Source organism: Miniopterus natalensis, chromosome 7, assembly GCF_054644295.1.
Source record: "Miniopterus natalensis isolate mMinNat1 chromosome 7, mMinNat1.hap1, whole genome shotgun sequence".
Lineage (NCBI taxonomy): Eukaryota > Metazoa > Chordata > Mammalia > Chiroptera > Miniopteridae > Miniopterus > Miniopterus natalensis.
In genome coordinates this window covers 4,807,145-4,828,758 of record NC_142087.1, presented here as the reverse complement: position 1 = coordinate 4,828,758, position 21,614 = coordinate 4,807,145, and the positions used below count along the sequence as shown (strand labels likewise).

At 52.0% G+C, this 21,614-nt stretch overlaps 1 protein-coding gene across 1 annotated transcript in view; it reads right to left on the bottom strand.

Annotated features, from left to right (window-relative positions):
• Positions 1 to 21,614, bottom strand: part of CDH22 (cadherin 22) — a 68,324-nt gene that overhangs the window by 5,975 nt on the left and 40,735 nt on the right. Inside the window, exons 7-9 of the mRNA XM_016204776.2 lie at positions 15,465 to 15,601; positions 4,042 to 4,163; positions 3,806 to 3,923 (exon numbers count right to left, since the gene is read on the bottom strand). Coding sequence (XP_016060262.2) covers positions 3,806 to 3,923; positions 4,042 to 4,163; positions 15,465 to 15,601 — 377 coding nt within the window. The remainder of the gene's footprint in view (positions 1 to 3,805; positions 3,924 to 4,041; positions 4,164 to 15,464; positions 15,602 to 21,614) is intronic.

Here is a 21,614-nt window from a genome sequence, read left to right as displayed (position 1 = left end):
TATCTGAATTTATCCAGTGAATTGTTGGCATAGCTACCTTTTCCATCCACCCCAAATCACCCATTCATCTGTCCATCCATCCATCCATCCATCCATCCATCCATCCATCCATCCATCCATCCATCATCATCCATTCATCCACCCCTTCTTCATCCATCATGCATCCACCCATCATCCATCCATTCATCCATCCACCCATCCATCCATCCATCCAATAAACCTTTATTGAGTAACTACTATGTGCTAGGCACCATGCTAGTCACTGGGGGAAAACAATGTGCTAAGCCAATAGTGCCGGATCTGAGTTTATATTCTAATATGAGAGACAAATATTAATCAAATAGACCTACAATTTAGTCTGCAATTACAAACCATGTTGAGAACTAATGAGGAAAAGTATAGTAAGAGCACCTACCAGAAGACCTGACCCAGTCTGGAAGGTCAGGGAGATCTTGGAAGAAGTAATATTATTGCTGAGCCCTGAATGATCAAGGAGTGGGAATAGCTCATGCAAAGGCCCTGAGGTAGGAAGAAACATAATACACTCAAAGAACCAGTTTTTTGTGGCTGGAGTGAAGAGGGAGATGGCTAAAGTGAGTCAAGATGAGGCTGGAGGGGGAGGCAGGGGCCCATCATGGGAAGTATTAGAGGCCATGGTAAGGAATTTGGGTTGTTTTCTTAAAATTAATGGGAGGCCATGGATTTGTGGGGTTTTTTGCTTTTGTTTTTAATTTTTAATTTGTTTGTTTGTTTTTAATCCTCACCTGAGGATATTTTTTTCCATTGTTTTTCAGATAGAGTAGAAGGTGGGGGATGGAGAGAGAGAGAGAGAAACATCGATGTGAGAGAGACACACATTGATTGGTTGCCTCCTGCACTCACCCTGACCTGGGCTGGGGATCAAGACTGCAACCGAGGTACGTGCCCTTGGCTGGATCGAACCCAGGACCTTTTAGTCTGCAGGCAGAAGCTCTAATCACTGAGCCAAACCAGCTAGGGTGGATTTGTGGATTTTAAGCAAAGAAGTGACCTCGTGACATATCATTTGTTCATTCAACAGCAGATACTAATTGAGCACCCTCTACGTGTCAGGACTATTCTAACCCCTGAGGATACAGTAATGAGTAAGACAGACTCGGTCCCTGCCCTTGGTGAGCCTATATTCTAGAAGAGGAAGTTTCTAATGTAAAACACAAGAGTGGGTGTAGAATACCAGTTAGAAGCTATTGTGTTTTAGGTGTGAAATAACAGCAGTAGTGGAGGCACAGAGAATTAGACAGATTTGAAAAATGAGTGGCTGGCTCTGGCTCAGCCTCAAATTTCCAAGCAAGAACAGAAGAGAGGAGAACAATGTTTTTTTCCCAGGGTTGCTGTCTTTGGCCATGGAGCCATATGTTTTGAGAGCTTTGGGCCCTGCCACTCTTTCACCCCATAAAAGGGACCCCCTGAGCACCAACCCTGAACCCCTGAACTGCCCTCCTGGGCAGTAGCTGGTTTCAGCTGGGGAAGCCATTGGCAGCCCAGACCCCTACCCCAAACTTCTAGGTGGAATCTGCGCCTAGCACCGCATCTATCCATCTGGCCTGACATATATCAGTGTCAGTCCCTGGCTGCAAAAGCAATATTTATAAATCATGTTTTCAAACTGGCTACAAATTTGTACAGAGAAACAGATGGGTTGGGGTAGCCGTTTGTCACCCTAGATATTTATACGATGAGGAGGGGGCCTGGCACACCACAGAAAGGGGCTGGGGGACAGGAGGAGGAGACCTTTCCTTGCTCCTAGGGCTTCTACCAGGTGGTCCCACCAGATGGAAGCTCTGGAGGTCTCCAGTTGAAGAGAGGCGTTTGGAGCAGAACCCTAGGCCCCTTGGGTTGGAAAGACTCATGAATTTAGAAAGGTCAAGCCAGGGCTATTTGTGTCTCCTGAGGCCAGCTCAGGATACCACTGGAATAATGAGGAGGCAGGGTTATTCTGGTTGTTAAAATACTGAAATACTTTCAAAAAGGTTTAAAAAGCTATGTCTCTGAGCCCCCCAAATCCTTCCCCGAGGCCTCAGCCTTTCCCCCAGGCACTCCCTAACTTTGACACAATCAAGCCACTAAGGGGTTAAAACCTGGCACAGCAGGGGCTCCAGAGTCCTGCTCCAGGTGATTTAAGACCAGTGTCCTTTCTGAAGTGTACCAGTTGTAAAATATTTTTAATATGACTCCTGGAAATACAGATGGATCTGGCTTCAGATGCCACTGAGTTCTCTCCCTTTGGAGGGAAGGGGTGTGAAGGTCTTGGGGGTGATCCCAGACTTTTTCCAGGGTCAGAGGAACCAACATGGTGTGGCCCCTGGCACCTCTCTATTGACATCTCCTCCTGGTCCTGTCCCTCATTCACTTCAACCATGAGGGTCTCCTGTTCCTTGAGCATCCTAGGCCTGTTTCCACCTCAGGGACTTTGCACTTGCTTTTTTGTCTACCTGGATCATTTTTTGTCCAGTTATCTGCATGGCTCACTCTCTCGTGTCCTTTAGATCCCTAGTCACTACTGATTCCTTCAGATAGCCTTCAAAGACAATCTTATTTAAATAGCTTCTACTCTTACCCTGCTTTCCCCCCCTCCCCTCCGTTTAATACATTTTACTGAACACCTCCTATGTGCCAGGCACTGCCGTAGGCACCTAGGGGCCAGCACTGAATAAAACAAAGTCCAGCCTCTCGTGGCTATTGTTCCTCCCACCCCATAGCCACTTACCATCCCCAACTTATTCTTTGGTTCATTTTCCCCTCACTATATAAACTCCAGAGGGCAGGCATTTTATCTTGTTTGCCACTGTATTTTCAGGGCCTAGGACAGTGCTTGGCATAAATGCTCAATACATAATTGTCAAATGAAGAAAATTGCATGTTCTAGGTACTAACAATACACCTCAGTAGCCCTCATCTCACTGGGGCGACCTAGCAACATGGGTGGTAGGCATGTTCAGCACCCATTTTACTGATGATGAAAACTGAGGCTTACAGATGTGCCAGCCTTGCCAGAGTTGCATAGGGAGCTACCAACTGAGCCTGGACAGGAACCTAGGTCCCTTACTCCCAGTCCACTGACTGCCTCCTTCCCCCCCATCTATTCCTCAAAGGTTCTTGGGGAATTTCTTGGGGCAAGTCTCATAATGGGATCAGTTCAGGTGGGGCAGGCAGTTTCCTTTCAAGGCGCTGAGCTAAGGCAGGAAGTACACTGGGTCTGAGGCAGGCATGGGTTTGAATCCCAGCCTCCCCGCTGACTCCCTGTAGGGCCCTGGGCAGTCCTTTATCCTCTTAGAGTCTCAGTTTCAGCACCTGCAAGATGGAGGGAGGGGTAAGGAAACCACCTTCCCGGTGGCCATGAGGATGCAAAGAACCACGTGAGTGAAATAAAGGGTTTTTTAAGCTGAAGGGTGGGGTGTGGGGGGCACATATGGCTCATTTCAACCTTCCTTAGACCAGGGGCTCTTTCCGCCCTGGCCTCTGGCCCGCCCACTCCTCATGGATCACCTCTCTGTAGCTTTCCATCTACAGTTCCCTACAGCTGAGATCCCCCTCTCCACTGGACCACACAGCCCCCTGCCCCCCCCCCCCCCCCGCCTTGTTCTGCAGGGTTTGGCCAGCAGTCTGGGTAACAACAGCTCCAGGTTGGCCTGGACTTTCTGTGTGATCCAAGATCACTGGCCCTCTGGGTGTCTCAGTCTCTCCATCAATAAAGTGGAAAGGGGACAGTTAAGCTAGGCTCCTCCCTCCATGCACCCTAGGATTTGGGGGTTCAGAAGTAACTCACCTTGAATGTCAAGCAGAGAGAAATGAGGGTTGCTGGGAGCTTCAGGCACCAGGCGGAAATAGAAGCGGTGCCCACCCTGGGGCTCGTCTCTGTCCACCACGCTGATGGTCTGGATGAGCTAAAGGGTGAGGAGGGGGCAGGGGGCTGATGTGAGGCCACACTCACTCTGGGCCTGGGTAGAGGAGCCCCTGGCCCGTCTTGGCAGCAGCCCACAGTCCCCAACCCCTGGGCGATACCTGGCCTGGCTTGGCGTCCTCACACACGGCTGCCTCATAGGGTGTGGCTAGTTCTGGGGGATTGTCATTCACATCCAGGATTCGGATCCTTAGGGATGCCCGGGAGAGCTGGGCATGATTGTCTGTAACAAGAGCACAGGCGGAGGGTGAGACCTAGACAGCGTCCCTCCTGCTGCTGGCTAGGATCAGGCAGGGGGGTCACACTGAGAGACTTATGAGTTGATCAAGCTGCTACTAGGACCAGGACTGAGGTCATCTAGCATAAGTGGGTTATCATCACCACCACTGTTATCACCACCACTGCCATCACCATGACCACCATTAGATTATCACCATAGCCATCATCATGACTGTCACTGTCACCATCACCACCACTGCCATTAGCATCGGCACCACTGGCATCATCACCACAACCTTACCGCAGTAATCACCAATCATCCATCTCCATCACCACCATTGCCACTGTCAATGTCACCATTACTATTACTACTACCACCATTAAGTCATTACCACGACCACCATTAGTATTACCGCCACTTCCACCAACAACTATCAGTACCACCGTCACCTCCTCATCACTATTATGCTCATCAGTGCCATCACCACACCTCTGTTACCATCACTATTAGGTCATCCCCATCTCTACCGCCACCATTAGAATTATTGCCACCACCACCTTCATTATCTCTGCCATCATCACAAACACCAAGGCCGTCACTCCCACCACCCTCACTCATACCACCATCCCCAGCCCCATCATTACGCCCACCATCACCCATGTCACCACCACATCACCGCCTGCACTCCACCTCCCACACTATCATCACTGTCGCCAGCTCCATCCCATCCCCGCAGAGCGCATAGCATGCACCTGGAGCATTCGTGTCCATTATTTCGGTATCCACATTGCAGAAGAGAAACTAAAACAGGGAAAAGTTTAAAGACTTGATCAGTTGGCAACTGAACTTTCAAATCTCTCCTCTTTCAAGACCCAACCCTGAGAGGGGATGACAAGTCTCCCAGAGGCGGGTCTTGGCCTGGGTCCTCAGCAAAACCATGAAGTCCCCACTCCTCCAACTGCGATGTCTTTGAGGTCAAGGCCTCGGTCGTATTACTCACTGGGTCTTCAGTATTGTGGGAGATGACACACAGTAGGTTCTAATACATTTGTTGAACAAATGAATGACTCCTGGAAGGATTCAGATGGAAAGGGGTTTGAATTCCAGGCAGGGTTCTGTCCTTGACCCAGTGTTTGATCCTGGGTAAGGCCTTTCCCTCTCTGATATCAGTTTCCACACCCAGAAAATGAACAGAGCATAGTGATTAAGATCTAGAACTCTGGAACCAAGTGGCTCTGATCCCAACTTCGTCACTTAGTAGCTGTGTGATACATGCCAAGTCACTCATCTTCTCTGTGCCTCAATTTTCTCACCAGCAAAATGAGGTTAGTAATAATGGGCTGGTTAAGAGGACAGACTGAGTCAATATCTGCAAAGCCCTTAAAACTGTGTATACAACACACAGCAAGTGCTACAGAAGGATTTGTTGAATAAATAAACACCCTGGAAAGGGGCTGTTCAGCAGTGATATCAGGTGACTAGGATACTGGGACACCTCATCCCAGCCTGTTCTCTCTCAGTGACGCCCAGAATGTTGGCCCTTTCTCGCTGCTCCCCAGACCTCTGAGTGCTCACTGGTGCCCAGTCCTCGGCTCTCTTAGTCATGAGTTCATTACTCTCCATGGACATCCTCTGGGCGAGGAAACTACCCCCTCCCAGTCTGGTCTCTGGCCTGGCAGGGCAGGGAGATATTCTGGGGGAACCTGGTAGCTTCCAGGCAGCCAGGAGGCCTGTGAGGTTTGGGGGTAGTGGGACTGGTCACCTGACTCTTCCTTTGAACTCAGGACCCGTTGGATGCCGACTGCAGCTGCTTGTGTGTTGATAGAGAGAAAGGGAGACAGGGAGGCAGGTGCAGCCACCTCCTGGGACATCTGGGAAAGGAGGGGCTAAATCTTTAATTAACTCAGACCCCAACCCCTCTCTGGAGCTCCCCTTAGCCTGGGGCACCTTATCTTCTCAGCTCACCCAGATCTGCCGCTTTAGAGATTAGAAGGGGCTTTTCCAGGGGCGAGAGATGGGAGTCGTGACTGGGAATGCCGAGAGCCGTTATTTTTAAGTGCTGGAGAACTTAAACAGACAGACGGTGGGCGCTTGCTGGAGTCGGGAGGGTGAGGCCTGCTGCCAGGAACAGGCACTTCTCTCCCCACTGAGGCAAAGAGAGGGTAGGGGGCAGCCAGGGCCTGAATGCCCTTCCTGGGCACCCTCCTCTGCAGTGAGGGTGGTGCAGGGACAAGAGAGAGAAACAGAGTCCTGTGGGGCCACAGAAAGGAGACCTCAGGACAAGTTCCCTGGGTCCACGGCTGGAGAGACCCCATATGGCGCCATTTCTTTGGGTTCTGGGCATCTCCTACCTCTTCTTTTAAAGAAAATTCCAGCTTTATTGAGATATAATTGTCATATAACAGGGTGTAAGTTTAAGGTGTGCAACGTGATGACTGGATAGATGTATAGACTGTGAAGTGTTTGCACAGTCAGGTTAGCACATCCTTCATCCCACATAATTACCACTTTGTTGTTGTTTTGCCTTTTCTTTTCTAAATGGCACTAGTCATGTCCTGGGAAAGCCCTGAACCCTCTGGCATGAGTGAGAGTCTCAGATCTAAGAGTTGGGGCAGCTGAGTAAGCCCAGAGGAGGTGAGCCTCTACATTGCCAAAGTCGCCACCTGCAAGCTTATCCCAGGGACCCCTGAACTGGGGGCTGGCCTGGATCCCCCAGAGCTTGTGGGCCAGCTGGAAGTCAGGATCCAGTGCCCTTGACATCGCGGCAGTCTCCATCCTGGCTGCATGTTAGTCACCTGGGAAGCCTTTAAAACACACAAGTGCCTAGTTGGCGTGGCTCAGTGGTTGAGCATTGACCTATGACCCAGGAGATCGAGGTTCGATTCTCAGGGCACATGCCTGGGTTTTGGGCTTGATCCCCGGTAGGGGGCGTGCAGGAGGTAGCTGATCAATGACTCTCCCATCATTGATGTTTCTCTCTCTCTCTCTCCCTTCCTCTCTCTGAAATCAATAAAGAAATATTTAAACAACAACAACAATGAAACACACACAGGTGCCCAAGGCTTGGCCATTGGTGGTTTTTAAGCAGATCCAAGAATCTAATGTATAGCATTGTTGCCAATCGCTGCCCTGGGTGATTGGCAGGTGGGGGAGTCCAGCCTGATGTTTTACCTCTGACTGACTTCCTCCAAAATGGTCCTGATCAAGGTTAGCATCATTTGTAAGAATTGATAATAAAAATTCATACTTTTACCACCTTAAATGTTTCTGGTATAAAACATTAATTAATCTTCACCGCTGTGCAGGACTTTCCAATTTACAACAAACTTTCTTAACTATGACCTCATTTCATCCCCGAAACAGCCTGTTAAGGAGGTTTTATTAAACCCATTTTGTAGATGAGACAACAGGCCCAGAGAGGGGCAGGACTTTTCCCAAAGCCACAGGCAACTCAGCGGCAGAGCTGGGCTGGGTTCTAAGTCTCCTGACTCCAAGTTCAGTGCTTGGTCTAGATACAATGTCAGTGGGCCCTCTAGCTGCCTGGATATTTGTCCATCCAGTGACAACTACTGCCTTGACCCAGGTTCACACCAATCTCTCCCAATGCCAGCAGCAGTGCCCTCTCCAGGGGCCAGATCCCCCATGGGTCCCTCCCTCCGCCCCCTGGCATCTCAGTTCAGCTGACTGACATGCAAATTAGTTTAATTATTTCTTCTTCTAAAATAAATTATATTTTGCAGTAGCTGCAATATGTTGTGTCAGGCAAAATTACATTCAATATTTTTAAACTAATTGATGCAGCCTTGAGGAAGGCTGATTGACAGCCCAGAGCCGAGCAGGCCTGCAGCCTTAGCGATTCCTAAATTAAAATTAAACGTGCTTCGGCCTGGTGCTTCTTCCCTGTGCTGGCTCACCATTAATCTGGGAGGTGGCAGGTGATGCCCTGGGGGGCCGAGGGGCTGAGCAGTTCAGTGGGTGCTTCAGGAAGAGACCAGGCTTGGGGCAGAGAATGGCTGTGTGGTATGGGTGGGTCTCTTACACTTTGGGCCCCAGAGTCCCTTATGTATAACAGATGGAGGGTTGGACTGAGCAATTTGGAGTTGGGACTTCTGGTTTTTGCTGACAATTATGGATTGAGCACCCTCTTTGTACCAAGGACACAAGAGTGAACAAGACTAACAAGGTCTCTCAGTCTAGCGGCAGGGGAAGATATTACTCCAGAGTATGAAAAAAATTGACGGATAAAAGTTCAGGAGCTGTGAGAGAAAGGAGGTGGTCCTGCCCTGGTGGAGTACAGGGATGTTTTCTCTAGAGTAAGTGACTTTTAGGTTCAGATCCAAGTAGGAGGTAAAGGAAATAATGTGAAACCTATTGTTATAATTTTTTTAAAAATCTGCACCTGAGGATATTTTTTCCATTGTTTTACAAGGAGAGAGAGAAACATCGACGTGAGAGAGACACATCAATTGGTTGCCTCCTGCATGTGCCCCGACTAGGGCCGGGGATCAAGCCTGTAACAGAGGTACATGCCCTTGGCTGGAGTTGAACCCGAGACCCTTCAGTCCTTGGGCCGAAGTCCTAACCACTGAGCAAACTGGCTAGGGCGTGAAACCCAGTGTTAAACCAATCAAGTGAAAGAGATGGGAAGGAGAGTGCCCCAGGGAGTAGGAACAGCATGTTCAAAGGTCCTGTGGTGGAAGGAGGCTACAGATAACTGCTTTGGATCCCTTCCAAGGAAGGCCCCAACCCCTGGCAGTTATTCACTAGTATCTGAACCAAACTGAGCTTAGAGAGCTGGGGGTCACTGGGGAGGGGAGAAAAGAAGGGGCCTGGCCTGGCAGCTCTGTTGGTGCCTTCCTAGGAATGTGCTCCCTCCTAGAAAAACCCCAGTAAACATACAGAGCACCTGCTGTGGTCCTAGGCCTGTACTGCCTCATTCCACCCCGTCAACAATTGTGGCAGGTAGAGACTAGTATTATTGCTGTTTTACTGATGAGAAAGCCAGCTCAGAGAGGAAAACAACTTGCCCAAGGTCTCATAAGGAACAACCAGTGGAGCCGGGATTTGAACCTGGGTCTGGTTCCAAATGGGGAGTGTACCATCTTTAGCTGCCGGAGCCTACTTACCTTCCAGGTCCCAAACTAATGACCCTGCCTCCTCCTGGAAGTGTTCCTTGACTGCCTCAGTCTTGGGCCATCAGAGTATAAGTCCAAGTCCTACATGCTCACAAGGCCCCATGGGATCTTCCCGTCACCACCTCCCTGGCGTTATCCCTCAGGCCTCTCTCCCTTCAGCTCTGCTCCAAGTTTGCTCCTTTCCTCCTTCAGTTCTTTGCTCAGATGCCTTCTCAGAGAGACCTGCCCTGATGACCTTATTTAAATTTGCCCCTTGCCCTCCCACCAGATACACCCTTCCCTGCTTTATTTCTTTCCATAGCACATATCCAACACCCCCTACATTTTTACTTGCTCAACTTGCTCCCCCACCTCCCCCACTAGAAAGTCAGCAGACACTTTGTCTCTTTCATTTACTGCTGCATCTCCAGCACCCATGGGCTGCATGACCCTGTTCTTGCCTCTGTCTCTGGACCAAAGTTTTCTCATCAGTAAAACAAATGGACTTGGACTTGGAAGTTCTCCTCGGCTGTCAGAGAAAGAGAGAAGCCCAAAGAGAGAGAGAGAGGCGAGGCTGCAAGAGTGGGAGTGGGGAGGAGAGTGAGAAGTGGGAAGGGGGAGGGAGGGGGAGGGAGGGGCAGCTGGAAGGTACCTCCTTCCCGCTCACTTGCTGTGGTGGGGGCAGGAGCAGAGCTGGACTCTCTTCTCCACCATCTCCCAGCCCCTCCTCCTCCCAAAGGAATTAAATTGCATCGAAAAACACCAGGCTCTGATTAGAGCTGGCCAGCTGGGCAGGAAGATTTATCATCCCAATTACCAGCCAACCGAGACAAGCAGGCAGGACGGTGAGGGGGGCTGGGCGAGCAGGTGGGGATGCTCCAGGGGAGGGGGGTTTCAGGGCTGTCACGAGTGGACTCCTTGCACTCCCTGCCCTGTCCCTGCTCACCTCCAGTGGAAGTGGGAGGTCGGGTGCCCTTCTCTGTCTCTCAGAGACTTTGATGATCTGCCTTCCCAAGGAGATGGGAGGCTTTGACCTTGTTGGGGGGCAGCTTAGTCCTCCAAAGGGTAGGGGAGGACTCCTGGGTGAAGGGGGGCGGCTGGAATAGGGGCTGTGGGGAAAGGTTTCCTCCCTAGGGCTGAGTTGGTCCTGACATTCTGGGCGGTCCTATGGAGACTCTATGGATAACACAAAGTCTCTGTTCCTGTTGGCATCTGTTAGGCAGCTGAGGTGGTAGAGGATCCCGAGGTTAAGTAGTCCAAGAGGAGCCCAGGTGTGACTTACACACCTCTGGTGATGCTGTGCCAAACCTCTGGCCCACACTCAGCCTCCCTGGCGCTTCCCCCACCTGCCCTCGCCCTGCCCTGCGTGCCTAGCACACGTCTAAGCCGGATCCTCCTGACAGCCTCCCATCTGTTCTGCTCCAGGCCTGTCGCCTCCTGTCTACCCTCCTTTCTGAACCTGAGAGTGAATGCTGGGGACCGCACATCTGACTATGTCACTCTTCTGCTCAAAGACCTACACTGGTTCCCTGTCGTCTCCAGGAGCTGTCGGCTCTTCACAGGACATCCAGTGAGCTTCTGCATGCTCAGCTCGCCTTGCCTGCCCCAGCCACCTTCCAGCCCCAGCGCTTCTCAGAATGAGCACTGGGCTGCCCAGGCCTCCAGGCCTTTGCACACATGGGTCTTTCTGTTGGGAGCACTCAGCTGCCCCTTTCTGCTCAGAAAGGTTTCTTCAGTTTTGGAGACCCAGCTCAGATGTCACCCCTCTGGAAGAGCCTTCCTATCTCTTTCCCTCTGGCTGGGCAAGTCCCTCACTGCTCCTTCCCAGTGCCCACTGTCCCCTTACTTCCACTCACTGTTGACATGTCTACCCCTGCCCACCTATGAGCTCCCAAGGTCAGTGGCCCTGTTTACCACCAGATCTCAGTGCCCAGCGCTGGCCAGGTGGGTAATAGGGGCCCTCAGAAAACAGTGGTTGAGGGTAGCCATGGCATGGGGGGGGGCGGGTTGTCCTTAGAGGAAAAAGTACTCTCTGCCACTGAAACCCACTGGAACCCCTCACCCCATCCCTGGTTCTTCCTCCAGCCCCCTTAGATCCCCCTCTGCTGTCCTCCTAAGGAGCACTGGACTGGAAGTCAGAAAGCCACCTTATCGGTGGATTTGGGCAAATTGCTTCCCTTCCTTGGGCTGTCTCCCCAGCTATGAAACGGGGTGGGGATGGGGAGGCTGGAGTCCACCATCTCCAACATTCCCTGTCCCCTCAGATTCTTTCTCTGGTTGTGAATAGCACCTACTGTGTGTCAGGAACTGTGCTAGGCACATTACGTGCGTGATTTCTAACGTATACAATAGGAAATGTTTTATGTAAAGCACTCAGCATGATAGAAGCATTCAGCATGCCATCTGGCATATCATAAGCTTCAAATAAATAGAAACGGCTGTCATTAATAGTTATGACCCTTACCTTCGTCCAATACGGTACCATTTCATAGCTGAGAAAATGAAGGCCAAGCGAGGGAGTGACCTGCCCAAACTCACACAGCTGGGACCAAGCAGTGAGAGCCAGTTCCCTCCATCCTGCCACCCTCTGTCCTAACTGGGGGACAAGCCCATGTAGCCATCCATTCGTTAAATATTCAACATGCCTACTACATGCCTGGCCTGGTGTGAATGCTGCAGACACAGACGAGTCCCTGCCCCCGTGGAAGGTATTGTTTCCTGGGGAAGAGAGATGAACCAAATACTCCCAAGGATCCATATAGAAATCATAACAATGCTCTGTGGCATTACAGGAAAAATCAGGGTGCTGTGAGATGTGACTTGGCCTGGGGTGACTCAGATGGGGAAGTTTCTGGCTAATTTGGTGACAGCTTGGTTCTCCTGGGCATGGATCCCACCCCTCCAGACCGGCTGAGGAACTGCCCACCCTGGAGGAGGGAGACGGATGCAGCCCCTCGAAACCCCAACCCCAGTGCTGTCCCCACCCCAGTCTCTTTGAAGGCTGTCCCTTTACAACTGCCCTTTCCACCGAAGGATTCAGACACAAATTGTACTTTAAATTCAATATCGGTCATTAATATTTCATGATTACAAAACGTTAAAGATAATGTCAGGGAAGGAGCGTCGGCATGGGCAGATTGGAGAGGGGAGACGGCATACTAAGTGGCTTGGGAGTCTAGAGGTAATCCAGTGTGACAGGCGGCGTGCTCAGAGGGGCTCGCGGAGCTCTGCGCTGTGTATATATATTTCCCCTCTGATTCTTGTCACCTTATGTTTGTTACACCTGGAGCAGGTGGGGCCGTGGTGACCCCTTGAGCATCCCCTGCTTCTGTGGAAGTCAAATGAATGCTTCAGCCCGAGGCGCAGGAGGGCAGACCCGTGGGCATTGTACTTGGGGCTCAGGCAGGCTGCCAGGATGCAGGAGGTGTGGGGTGGAGCCCTGGCCCCACACGGACTTGCTCTGTGACCTTGGTGCCATCACTGTCCCCCCCTGAACCTCTGTTTCCTCATCTGTAAAGTGGGGATAATAATTTTGTCCTGTCTCTTGGAGATGACGGGAACCTGGAGTGGGTGAACTGTTTGTGACACGCCTAGCTTCATGCCGGGCACCAAGGCATTATGGCTTGAGGGGCATCTGGGTGAGAGCTGGGCTCTGGAGTCAGGCGGGCCGGGGCTGGAGATTTGGACAAATGACTTCACCTCTCTGAGTCTCAGTTTCCGCACCCTCACGTTGGGGATAACAGCAGAATCGACACCTCTTCGGTGGGAAGATTTGATGAGCACGTAACTGTAAAGCGTCTGGCACAGAGTCGGTGCTTAAGTCAAGTGCACAGTCGAGATCAATAGGCACCACTAACTGAGCACTTATTAAGTACTAGACTAAGTTCCTTCCCTGCATAGTCCTGCTAATCCTCCCACCAGCACTGTGAAGTAGGAACATTCATTTCCCCGGGGCTTAATGTCCTGGTGAGGGTTGGGCAGAGGTTGTGGGATGCAGCTCAGAGGTGGGGGTGTCTAGCCCAGTGAGCAGTCTTCCTCTTCCTCATGGCCATTGTTGGAGACCGGTGGGTAGGACAGGGGTAGGGCACAGAGAGCAGGGAGTACCAGGAAAAGGGTGCCCACACAGGAATACTATGGTGGGAACGGGGTAGACCTGGTCCAAGTCCCAGCTTTGCGACTGTACATCCTTGGGCAAGTCTAACTCTCTGAGCCTCGATTTTCCCAACAGTAAAACGGGTGCTGAATCTGTTACTGATTATGATTCAATAAAAGTATGTGCTAGGGAATGACTAGCCCCGAATACGTATTAAGTAAACACTGTAACATGTTTATGGGGGGCGAGTCCCCCCCATTGTCTTTCCTGTGGAATGGCAGCGCTGCAGACTTTGTATGCCACTCTAGCTGTTTCTGAAAGAGACCCACTGGGTAGAAGCACAACGCTTAACCCGGGAAGGGATGTGCTTGTGGTGGGACGTCAGGCTGCTGGAGGGGATGTATTTACGGGTAGGGAGAGGAGGCATCTCTGCCCAGCAGCCAGGCCAGTTCCCCTGGCTGCTCAGGCAGCAGGTTCAGGGAGGCAAAGAGGGGGAGCTGTCTTCCCCCCAGTCCAGCTGCCACTTTCTCTCCAGCCACCTTTGTTATCTTCTTTTCATGTGGTGGCAGAGTGGATTCAAAGGCTTGGGAGCAGCAGGCACTGAGGTCTGAGCCAGCTTTGTATTTTCTTTTAAACTGAAGTTGAAAGAGACGAAGGGAACTTCAGCCTAGGGACTTCCTCGGCCCCAGCCCTGGGATGGGCTGGTGGGGCCTGCAAAGTGGGAAGGCGCCAGCAGAAGGAGGAGAAGGAAGGCTGGCGGGGGGCTCACAGGGGCAAGGGGGGCTTGGGGCCTCGGTGCTGCAGAGGGGAGTTTGAAAATCACCCGCCTGAGGCTCAGAGACCGAGTATTCCTGTCGTCATGATTGTTTCCTGGCGGTTCCGCTGGCTTCTGAGACCCTGGGAGCTGCCAGGGTGTGGGAGCTTGGAGAGCAGGTCCAGGCAGCCTTGCTGTGGTTATGGAGGAGGCCTGGAGCTGACTCTCCCCTCTCCCGATGCTCCATGAATCCCTGTGCTCTTAGCTCCTCGCCTCAATGGCCTTACTTATCCGGACCCCGTGTCTCAGCGCCCCCTCCTTTCTCTCCCAGTTCACACTCCTCCCCAGCTGTACCAAAGTGTGCCTATGACACACATGCGCATACACACGCGCGCACGTGTGCACACACACACTCTTCACTCTTCCAGAAACTCAGGCCAAGCACCTTGGAGTCCTCCTTGACTTTTCTCCATCTCTTGGTTCCATGTCATCCCATCAGCCGGCCCTGTTGGCTCTCTCTCTTCATCCTGTCTCTCAAAGCTGACCACTTCTCACCTCCTCCATAGCTATTGCCCCGGGGCCAGGCCATCATCTTGTCCTGTCCTCCCGGCACCACGCATTTGGCTTCTAGCCGAGACCCTGCTTTCCATTCTCAAAGCAGCAGTCAGAGGTATCCTGTCAGACTTCGTCCCCCCTCTGCTCAACACCCCCCAGCAACTCCCACCTCATTTGAAGTAAAGGCCAAAGACCCTACAATAACTGACCGCTCTGCCCCTCACTACACACTGGCCTCCTTGCTGCTCCTCCAACAGGCAAGGCAATGCTGCCTCAGAGCCTTTGCACTGGCTGTTCCCTCTGCCTGGAACACTCTTCCCTCAGACGTGGGCATGACTCCCTCGGTTTGGGGTCTCTGTTGAAATGTCTCCTTCTCAGAGAGACCTTCTCCTAAGAGAAACAACACCCTCTTTCTCCCCACCCCCGTCCCTTGCTTTCTTCTTTCCCCTGACAGGATGTATGCCCTTTCTACCTGTTTGTTGACCCGTTAGCTTTCCCCCATGAAGACAGGAGCTTTTCTTTCTTGTTCAGGGCTGTATCCCCAGCTTCTAAAATAGGGCTTGGTATGCAGTGGGTGCTCAATAAATGGTGAGGGAAGAAAACAGCCTCAAGACTGGCCCTGCTCTTTTGGCCTAGGATCCTTTCCAGATCTCTCTGTTCCTGCCTATTGGCTTTTGCCTTCCTCCCACCCTGCCGTCTTTGCCAGGGTCCTTCCTCTTTGCCCTGCCTCAGCCCCACCCCTCAGCCTTCACCCTTCTCTCCATATCCACCCCTCCCCTCCAGCTTACCTGCCTCCATGGCCAGCACTGTGATGTTGTGCCACCCGGCGGTCTCACGGTCCAGTCCCTTGCCTGTCACGATGGCTCCTGTGTCTGCATCGATATCAAAGATCTGGTCCAAATCTGAGTCTCGGTCAATGGCGTACCTGATGGAGGCAGGGTGGGGCTGATTGAAGGTGCCCTAGCATCAGATGGAACCCGTGCCCAGGTCCCCTCACCCCAGCCATCCTACCCCAAAGACGGACCACCTGCCTGGGAGACACAAGGAGCAGAGAAACCCTTTTCAACAGAGGAAGAGTGGAAAGGGACCTGGGTTTTTGTCTCAGCTGCACTGGGTACCTGCTGGGTGACCACTGGCAGCCCTCAGTCTTTCTGAGCCTCAGTCTCCTCAGTTGGGTAATTGGGCTAACAGTTGTTGCAAGAGCTGGAAGTAGGCAGAGCCACTGACAGAGTTAGCACTCCCTGGATATTCGATGCTTATCTTTCCATAAGCAGTGACCCTGGAATTGGGCCTGAGAAGGGGGTGGGGTTGTTTACCGGGCAGGGGGAACAGAAGGTGCAAAGGCAGGTGGTGAGAATTGGAAATGGAAATGGAAAATGGTTAGAACTGGGAAGTGGGGGAGAGTTAGGCATCAGAACACGCAGGGCACAGGACCTAGGGAGTTGACATGTGCTGGGGGCCAAGAGGAATTTTGAGCAGGGGAGAAGGGGTGGGCTCTGGCTTGCTCTCTCTGGCTGCCTGGGCATGGAAGCCCCAGACCAGGGACTCGGCTGAGTGATGCTGTATCTAGAGGGCTTGGGGGAACAGCCACTGGCTCCCCCCTCCCGCCCAGCCTGCACAGCACGCAGGAACTAATCTTCGGCTTTCAGCTGCCCAGTGAAAAAGCCCTTTGTTCTGCCTTCTTCCCCAGCCTTTGTGTGGCAGCTCCAGGCCTGAAAGGCCCGTGTCCAACACATGTCTCGGGCGGCAGCCCAGAGAGGCCCCGCCAGTGCTGGCTGACGCTTTCTGCGCTGATAACGCAGGCGGGGGTGCCGCCGGGCTGCGTGGCCCACAAAGGCCTCGAATGCCAAGCAAGGGCTCTTTGTACAGCAGGACAAAGCAGCTTGGTGGGCAGGGTTCAGCCCGAGGCACTGGCCCCTCCCCCTGGCAAGAGAAAAGGGGCCCTTTCCCCACCTCCCAAAGTGGGAAACTAAGGTGGGGTGTGTGTGAAGACACAGGAAACACCCCTGCTGGGGGCCCAAAGCCCTGACATGACCCTTCAGTGGGGCCTTGGCTACATTACCAAACTTCTATGGGCCTCAGTTTCCTCATCTGTTGAATGGGGATAATGATGCCCAGTGAGACTGCACAGGTCTGAGAGTAGTCCATTGCTACTTATTCTACCTGTGTGACCTTGGACAAGTCACTGGACCTCCTCTGTGTGCTTGTCTGGAAAAGGAAGTGATTAATACTCACCTCCCACTGGTGTGGGTCAGAAGAGGTGATTCACAGGTCTGGGCACAGGTGACAGCCCTTATTCATTTTTAAAATAATGAATTCATTAATAAGTGTACTCGAGGATACACTTATTAATTTTTAGGGAGGGGAGAGAGAGAGAGAGATTGGTTGCCTTCTGTACCGTGCCCCGACTGGGGATCTAACCTGCAACCTAGGTATGTGTCCTGACTGGGAACTGAACCAGCAGCCTTTAGGTACATGGGACAATGCTCCAACCAACTGAGCCACACCGGCCAGGGCTATTCTTTTCATATTTACTGTGGTAGTGGAGGTGAAGGCTTGTGGCAAACTGCGAAGGGCTGTGTGTATGGCCACAGTGGGCATTATAGCCAGTCTCCTGAGTCCCCATTTAATGCCTTTTCCTGTCCCTAAACTGCTAAGTCCACAACTTCCTTGCTCCTGACCAGTCCCAGTCCTCCTGGGTGACAGTGTGTGGGAAGGTTCAGACCAAGGTGATAATTCCTGCCACCAGTATAACACTTAATAGTTTGTAGCTTACTTTTCCCCTAGCCATCCCTCCATTCATTCCTTTACGCACAACCATTAATTGAGTGCCTTCTCTGTGCCGCTCTGTGCTAGGCCCTGGGGATGAAGGGGCAAAGGAGACAAGTGAGGTCCCTGCCTGGCTTCTCCGGAGGCTGACTGATGTCCCTGTTTTGCATATGAAGACACTGAGGTTCAGAGAGGAAACCTGCCAAGCTTAGGACTACCAAGTATGGTTATGAAGGTTGTGTGGGGATGAAGTCCAGTCATGTGTCCTTGCCCAGGGAGTATCTTCTTAAAAGTGTCATATGGGCTAGTGATGACTCTGTCCAAGGTTGCACAGGGACTGTCACCCAAATTTGGGACTCTATACCCAGAATTCTTTCTAGCTTGTTGACCCATCCAAAGTTGCAGCACATAGAGCCTCAGGCCCCCTTTGCCCCCAGCCTGGCCCTGTCATATGTTTTCGTCCAAAGAAGGTAGAACCAGACTGAGTGTTGGCTCAGCTGGAAGGAACGATGGAGACCTCCTCCTGAATTTTCAGGCAGGAGAACAGAGTCCAGGAGAGGGCTCAGGGAATGACGCAACCTGGGGCTCCTGATGGGGCGGTCAGGACTTGGCATGAGGCAGGGCTCGTGGGAGGTCGCCCACCGCCTCCTTCCTGCATCTCCTCTCCTCTCTGCTCACTCTCTAGTCCTCCCCCTCGATTTTCCCTTTTGTTTGCCCCCAGAGGGGAAGGGGGGCCTGGAGTCTAAGTGGAGGCTGCTGTTCCCAAGGCCAAGGGGGAGAGGCTGCCATTAACCAGCTAAAGACTTGAGGCTGCAGGTCAGTGTGGCTGGCTGCGCCCAGGTGGTTTTGTTCCAGCTCAGGGAGCCAGCAAGTGAGTGGGAGGGTGGGGGGATGGGCACGGCACGCGGCAGGGAGTGTGGCCTGCAAACGTGGGGGTGGGTGGGGGCAGAGGCTTGTGCGCCGCACGTGTAGGTGCATGAGCCGTGTGTCTGGCCTGCGCTGTGGGTGGAAGGTGTGTGTGTGACCTGACGATGTGGGTGGTGTGTCTGTGTGTGTGAGATGCTGCATTGTAGTTGGGAGAGCAAAGGCTTCAGAGGCAGCTCCTCAGCCCTGAGTCGGGATCCAGGGCCAGGTTGACCCAGGCAAGTCCCTTCCATCTTTGAGCCTAATTTTCAGCAAAACAGAGATGATAATCCTACCTGGCCAGTTGTTGGAAGGATTAAATGCCCAGCTGGGGGATAAGGTACTTAGCGGAGTTCCAGGAAAATTACTTCGTGAGTGAGAACTATTGTTATTCTAATTTTTATTCAGAAATGTCTGTAAGGGGTACACAGAAGTCCCTCCAAGCAGTGTGTGGTCTGCGTGCTTGGGAGTGAGAGACGCCATATATGGATGCTGGAGTATTGTCAAGTAGCCTCAGAAGGATAGGGGGCAACCGTGGGTCTAGAAGATTCTGCTCAAATCTCACCATCCTGCTTCTTGTCAGGTCAGCCAGGACCTGGAAAGCAGGAAGGGGAACCAGAGCAGGTGTGGGTGGCAGAGTGCAGTGAGAGACAGTGATGTGTGTCAGCTAGTGAGCGTGTGTGCGCACGTGTGCAAGGGAGGCCTGCGAACGGTGGTCAGGAGTACAGACCTGGTGCCCATCTGCCCAGGTTTGAAACCTAGCCACGTGACCTTGGGCAAGTCACTTAATCTCTCTTTTCTTGTTTCCTCCTCTTAAAAATGGAGATGATGATAATGATGATGATACCAGCTTCATAGGCTGGTTGAGAAATTAGACAAGTGGCTACCAGTAAAACACGTAACAGCACTGGCACCTGCTACATGATGTACGAACTAGCTCTTATTTTTATTTGCCAAGCAAGAGTTTGTGCCAGGCCTGTGTAAAGGCTTTCCGTGCTTAAGCGCCTCAAATCCTCCCAAGTACTGGCATCAACCGCATTGTACAAATGAGGAAACTGAGGCTCAGAGAAGCCTAGCTCTGGGGCAAAAGGGCTGGTAAGTGGCAGAGCCAAGTTCCTAGGCCATGTCTATCCAGAGCCCCAGGTCTAAGAGCACTCTCCTAAGGGCCAGCCAGGTCCACCTGCCAGGTCCCATATGCCACAAACAGCACAAAACGCTGCTGTTGCCCAGGTTGGAGGGGGGGAGTGGGGAGGGTACTGCTTCCTGGCTTGGGTGTGTATTCGGGCACGGACACCACATGCATATGTGCATAGATAGTGCTCATAGGCATAATAATTGTGAAAGTCTGCAGGCTCCGGTGTGTACAGCCTTCCTGGTGCTCCTGGGTGAGGCCCATGCACATATACACGCAGCAGGCTCAACAATGCAGACCCTACCCAAACTACTAGTGGGGAGCACTCTTAGATGTGGAAGGGTTGCCCCCCAAATCAAGTGATTTCTCTCTCCTCATTCCACCCTGTCTGTGACTCTTTTCCCCTCCCCCAGCCCCCTTTAAAGCATACACTCAAAGCCCACACATAATGCCTAGCAATTTGTATGTGGTTAGTACTGGTTGCAGAATGAAAGAGAGAAATAGTGTCCAGACCACCAAGAAAAATGGTGAAATCCAAACACATAATCCTTCCTCCAGCCCTGGGAGCACCAAGCACAGAACGTGGTACATAGTAGACATTTAATATTCATTTTTTGAATAAATGAATGAGGCAGGTACTATCATGATGCCCATTTTAGAGATGGGAAGATTGAGGCTTGGAGTGGGTGCAGTGATTTCCCCACAATTCTACAACTGAGCTGGGATTCAAACCCCGGTCTTCAAAGCCCACGTATGTACTGTTGCACCCACTGCGGAGTGCTGGGAGCACATTAAGTGTTCTTTCCCTCTGGATGTTCAAAGGAGAGTCACATGGCTGGGCTGATAAATGGACAGTCTATCTGCAAGGCCCCCTATTCCAGAGATGGGCTCATCTAGCACTCTCCTCCCTCCCTCAAAAGCGCTGCAAAGCTTCCCACTGCCTAAGGATAAAATCCCACTCCTTCCCCTGACATCAAGGTCCTTCACGGCCTGTCTCCTCAGGTGTCCTCATCTCCTCCCCCCTCCCGTGTGAGCTCCTCCAGCTGATCTGCTCCTAGACTTCACCTCCTGGCTCCATGATTCTGTTCCTGCCCCCTGGCCCTCACCATCACTCCACCCTGGAGTGCCCTCTTCCTATTCCAGCCTCATCGTTTTTTGGTCCTGTGGGGCCATCTGGGGGAAGTCTGCTCCGCCTTCAAGAGTACTCGCCCCTCTTTGGAGCTCCTTAGTCCTCAAGCCCCTGCCTCAGCCCAAGCCCACTTAGACTTAAATCTGTCACCAGGTTCACTTATATGGCGCTCCAGTCTTCCTGTTAGCCCATGTCTGACTCATCTCTATGCCTCATGCACTGGGGAAGGCATGGCACAAATTTGGGTACTGCATTAACCACAGAGAGAGTAACAAGCAGCGGTGAAACGGCAGGAGGCTGGACTCAAGCAGTGGACAATCATGGGTTAAAGCCCATTCCTTTCCCTTTCAAGATGAGTGACATTGGATGAGTCACTTCTCCTCTCTGACTCTCAGTTTCTTCATCTGTAAAATGAGTAAAATAGATTCTGAGCACAAATGCAACACTATGTGGCATCTTCCACATTCCCCAGTGCAGGGGCTCTGTATAACTGCACTTCTATATTTCCTGGGCGCCTACTGTGCTAGGCCAAACCTCCCAGCATATCACTTTATGTCATTTCCAGGAACACACCATGCTTGTTCCTGCCTCAGGACCTTTGCACTTGCGCTTCCCCACATCTTGGCAAGGTTGGCTCTCTCTTTATCATTATGATCTCAGCTCATTTATCAACTCCTTGACCACTCAGTCCAAAGTAGCTCCCTGTGGCCCCAAAACTCCCTATCCTATTACCCTGTGTATTTTCTTCATAGCTCTTACAAGCAATGATCTCACTTAACCACTTGTTGACTGTCTCCCCCCAGAAGGCAAAGTCCATGTGGGCAGGCACAGGGTCTTGTCACTATTTCCGCATTTTCTGGAATGGTGCTGGACATGACTCAATTCATAGGTGTTGGCTGAGTCTCAATCCTTAGAACTAGGGAACTGGGATACAAGCCAGACCCTGGGCAGTACGTATGGCCTATGAGGACCCCTCTCTGTCTCCCCCAGTCTCTCGCTGGCCCC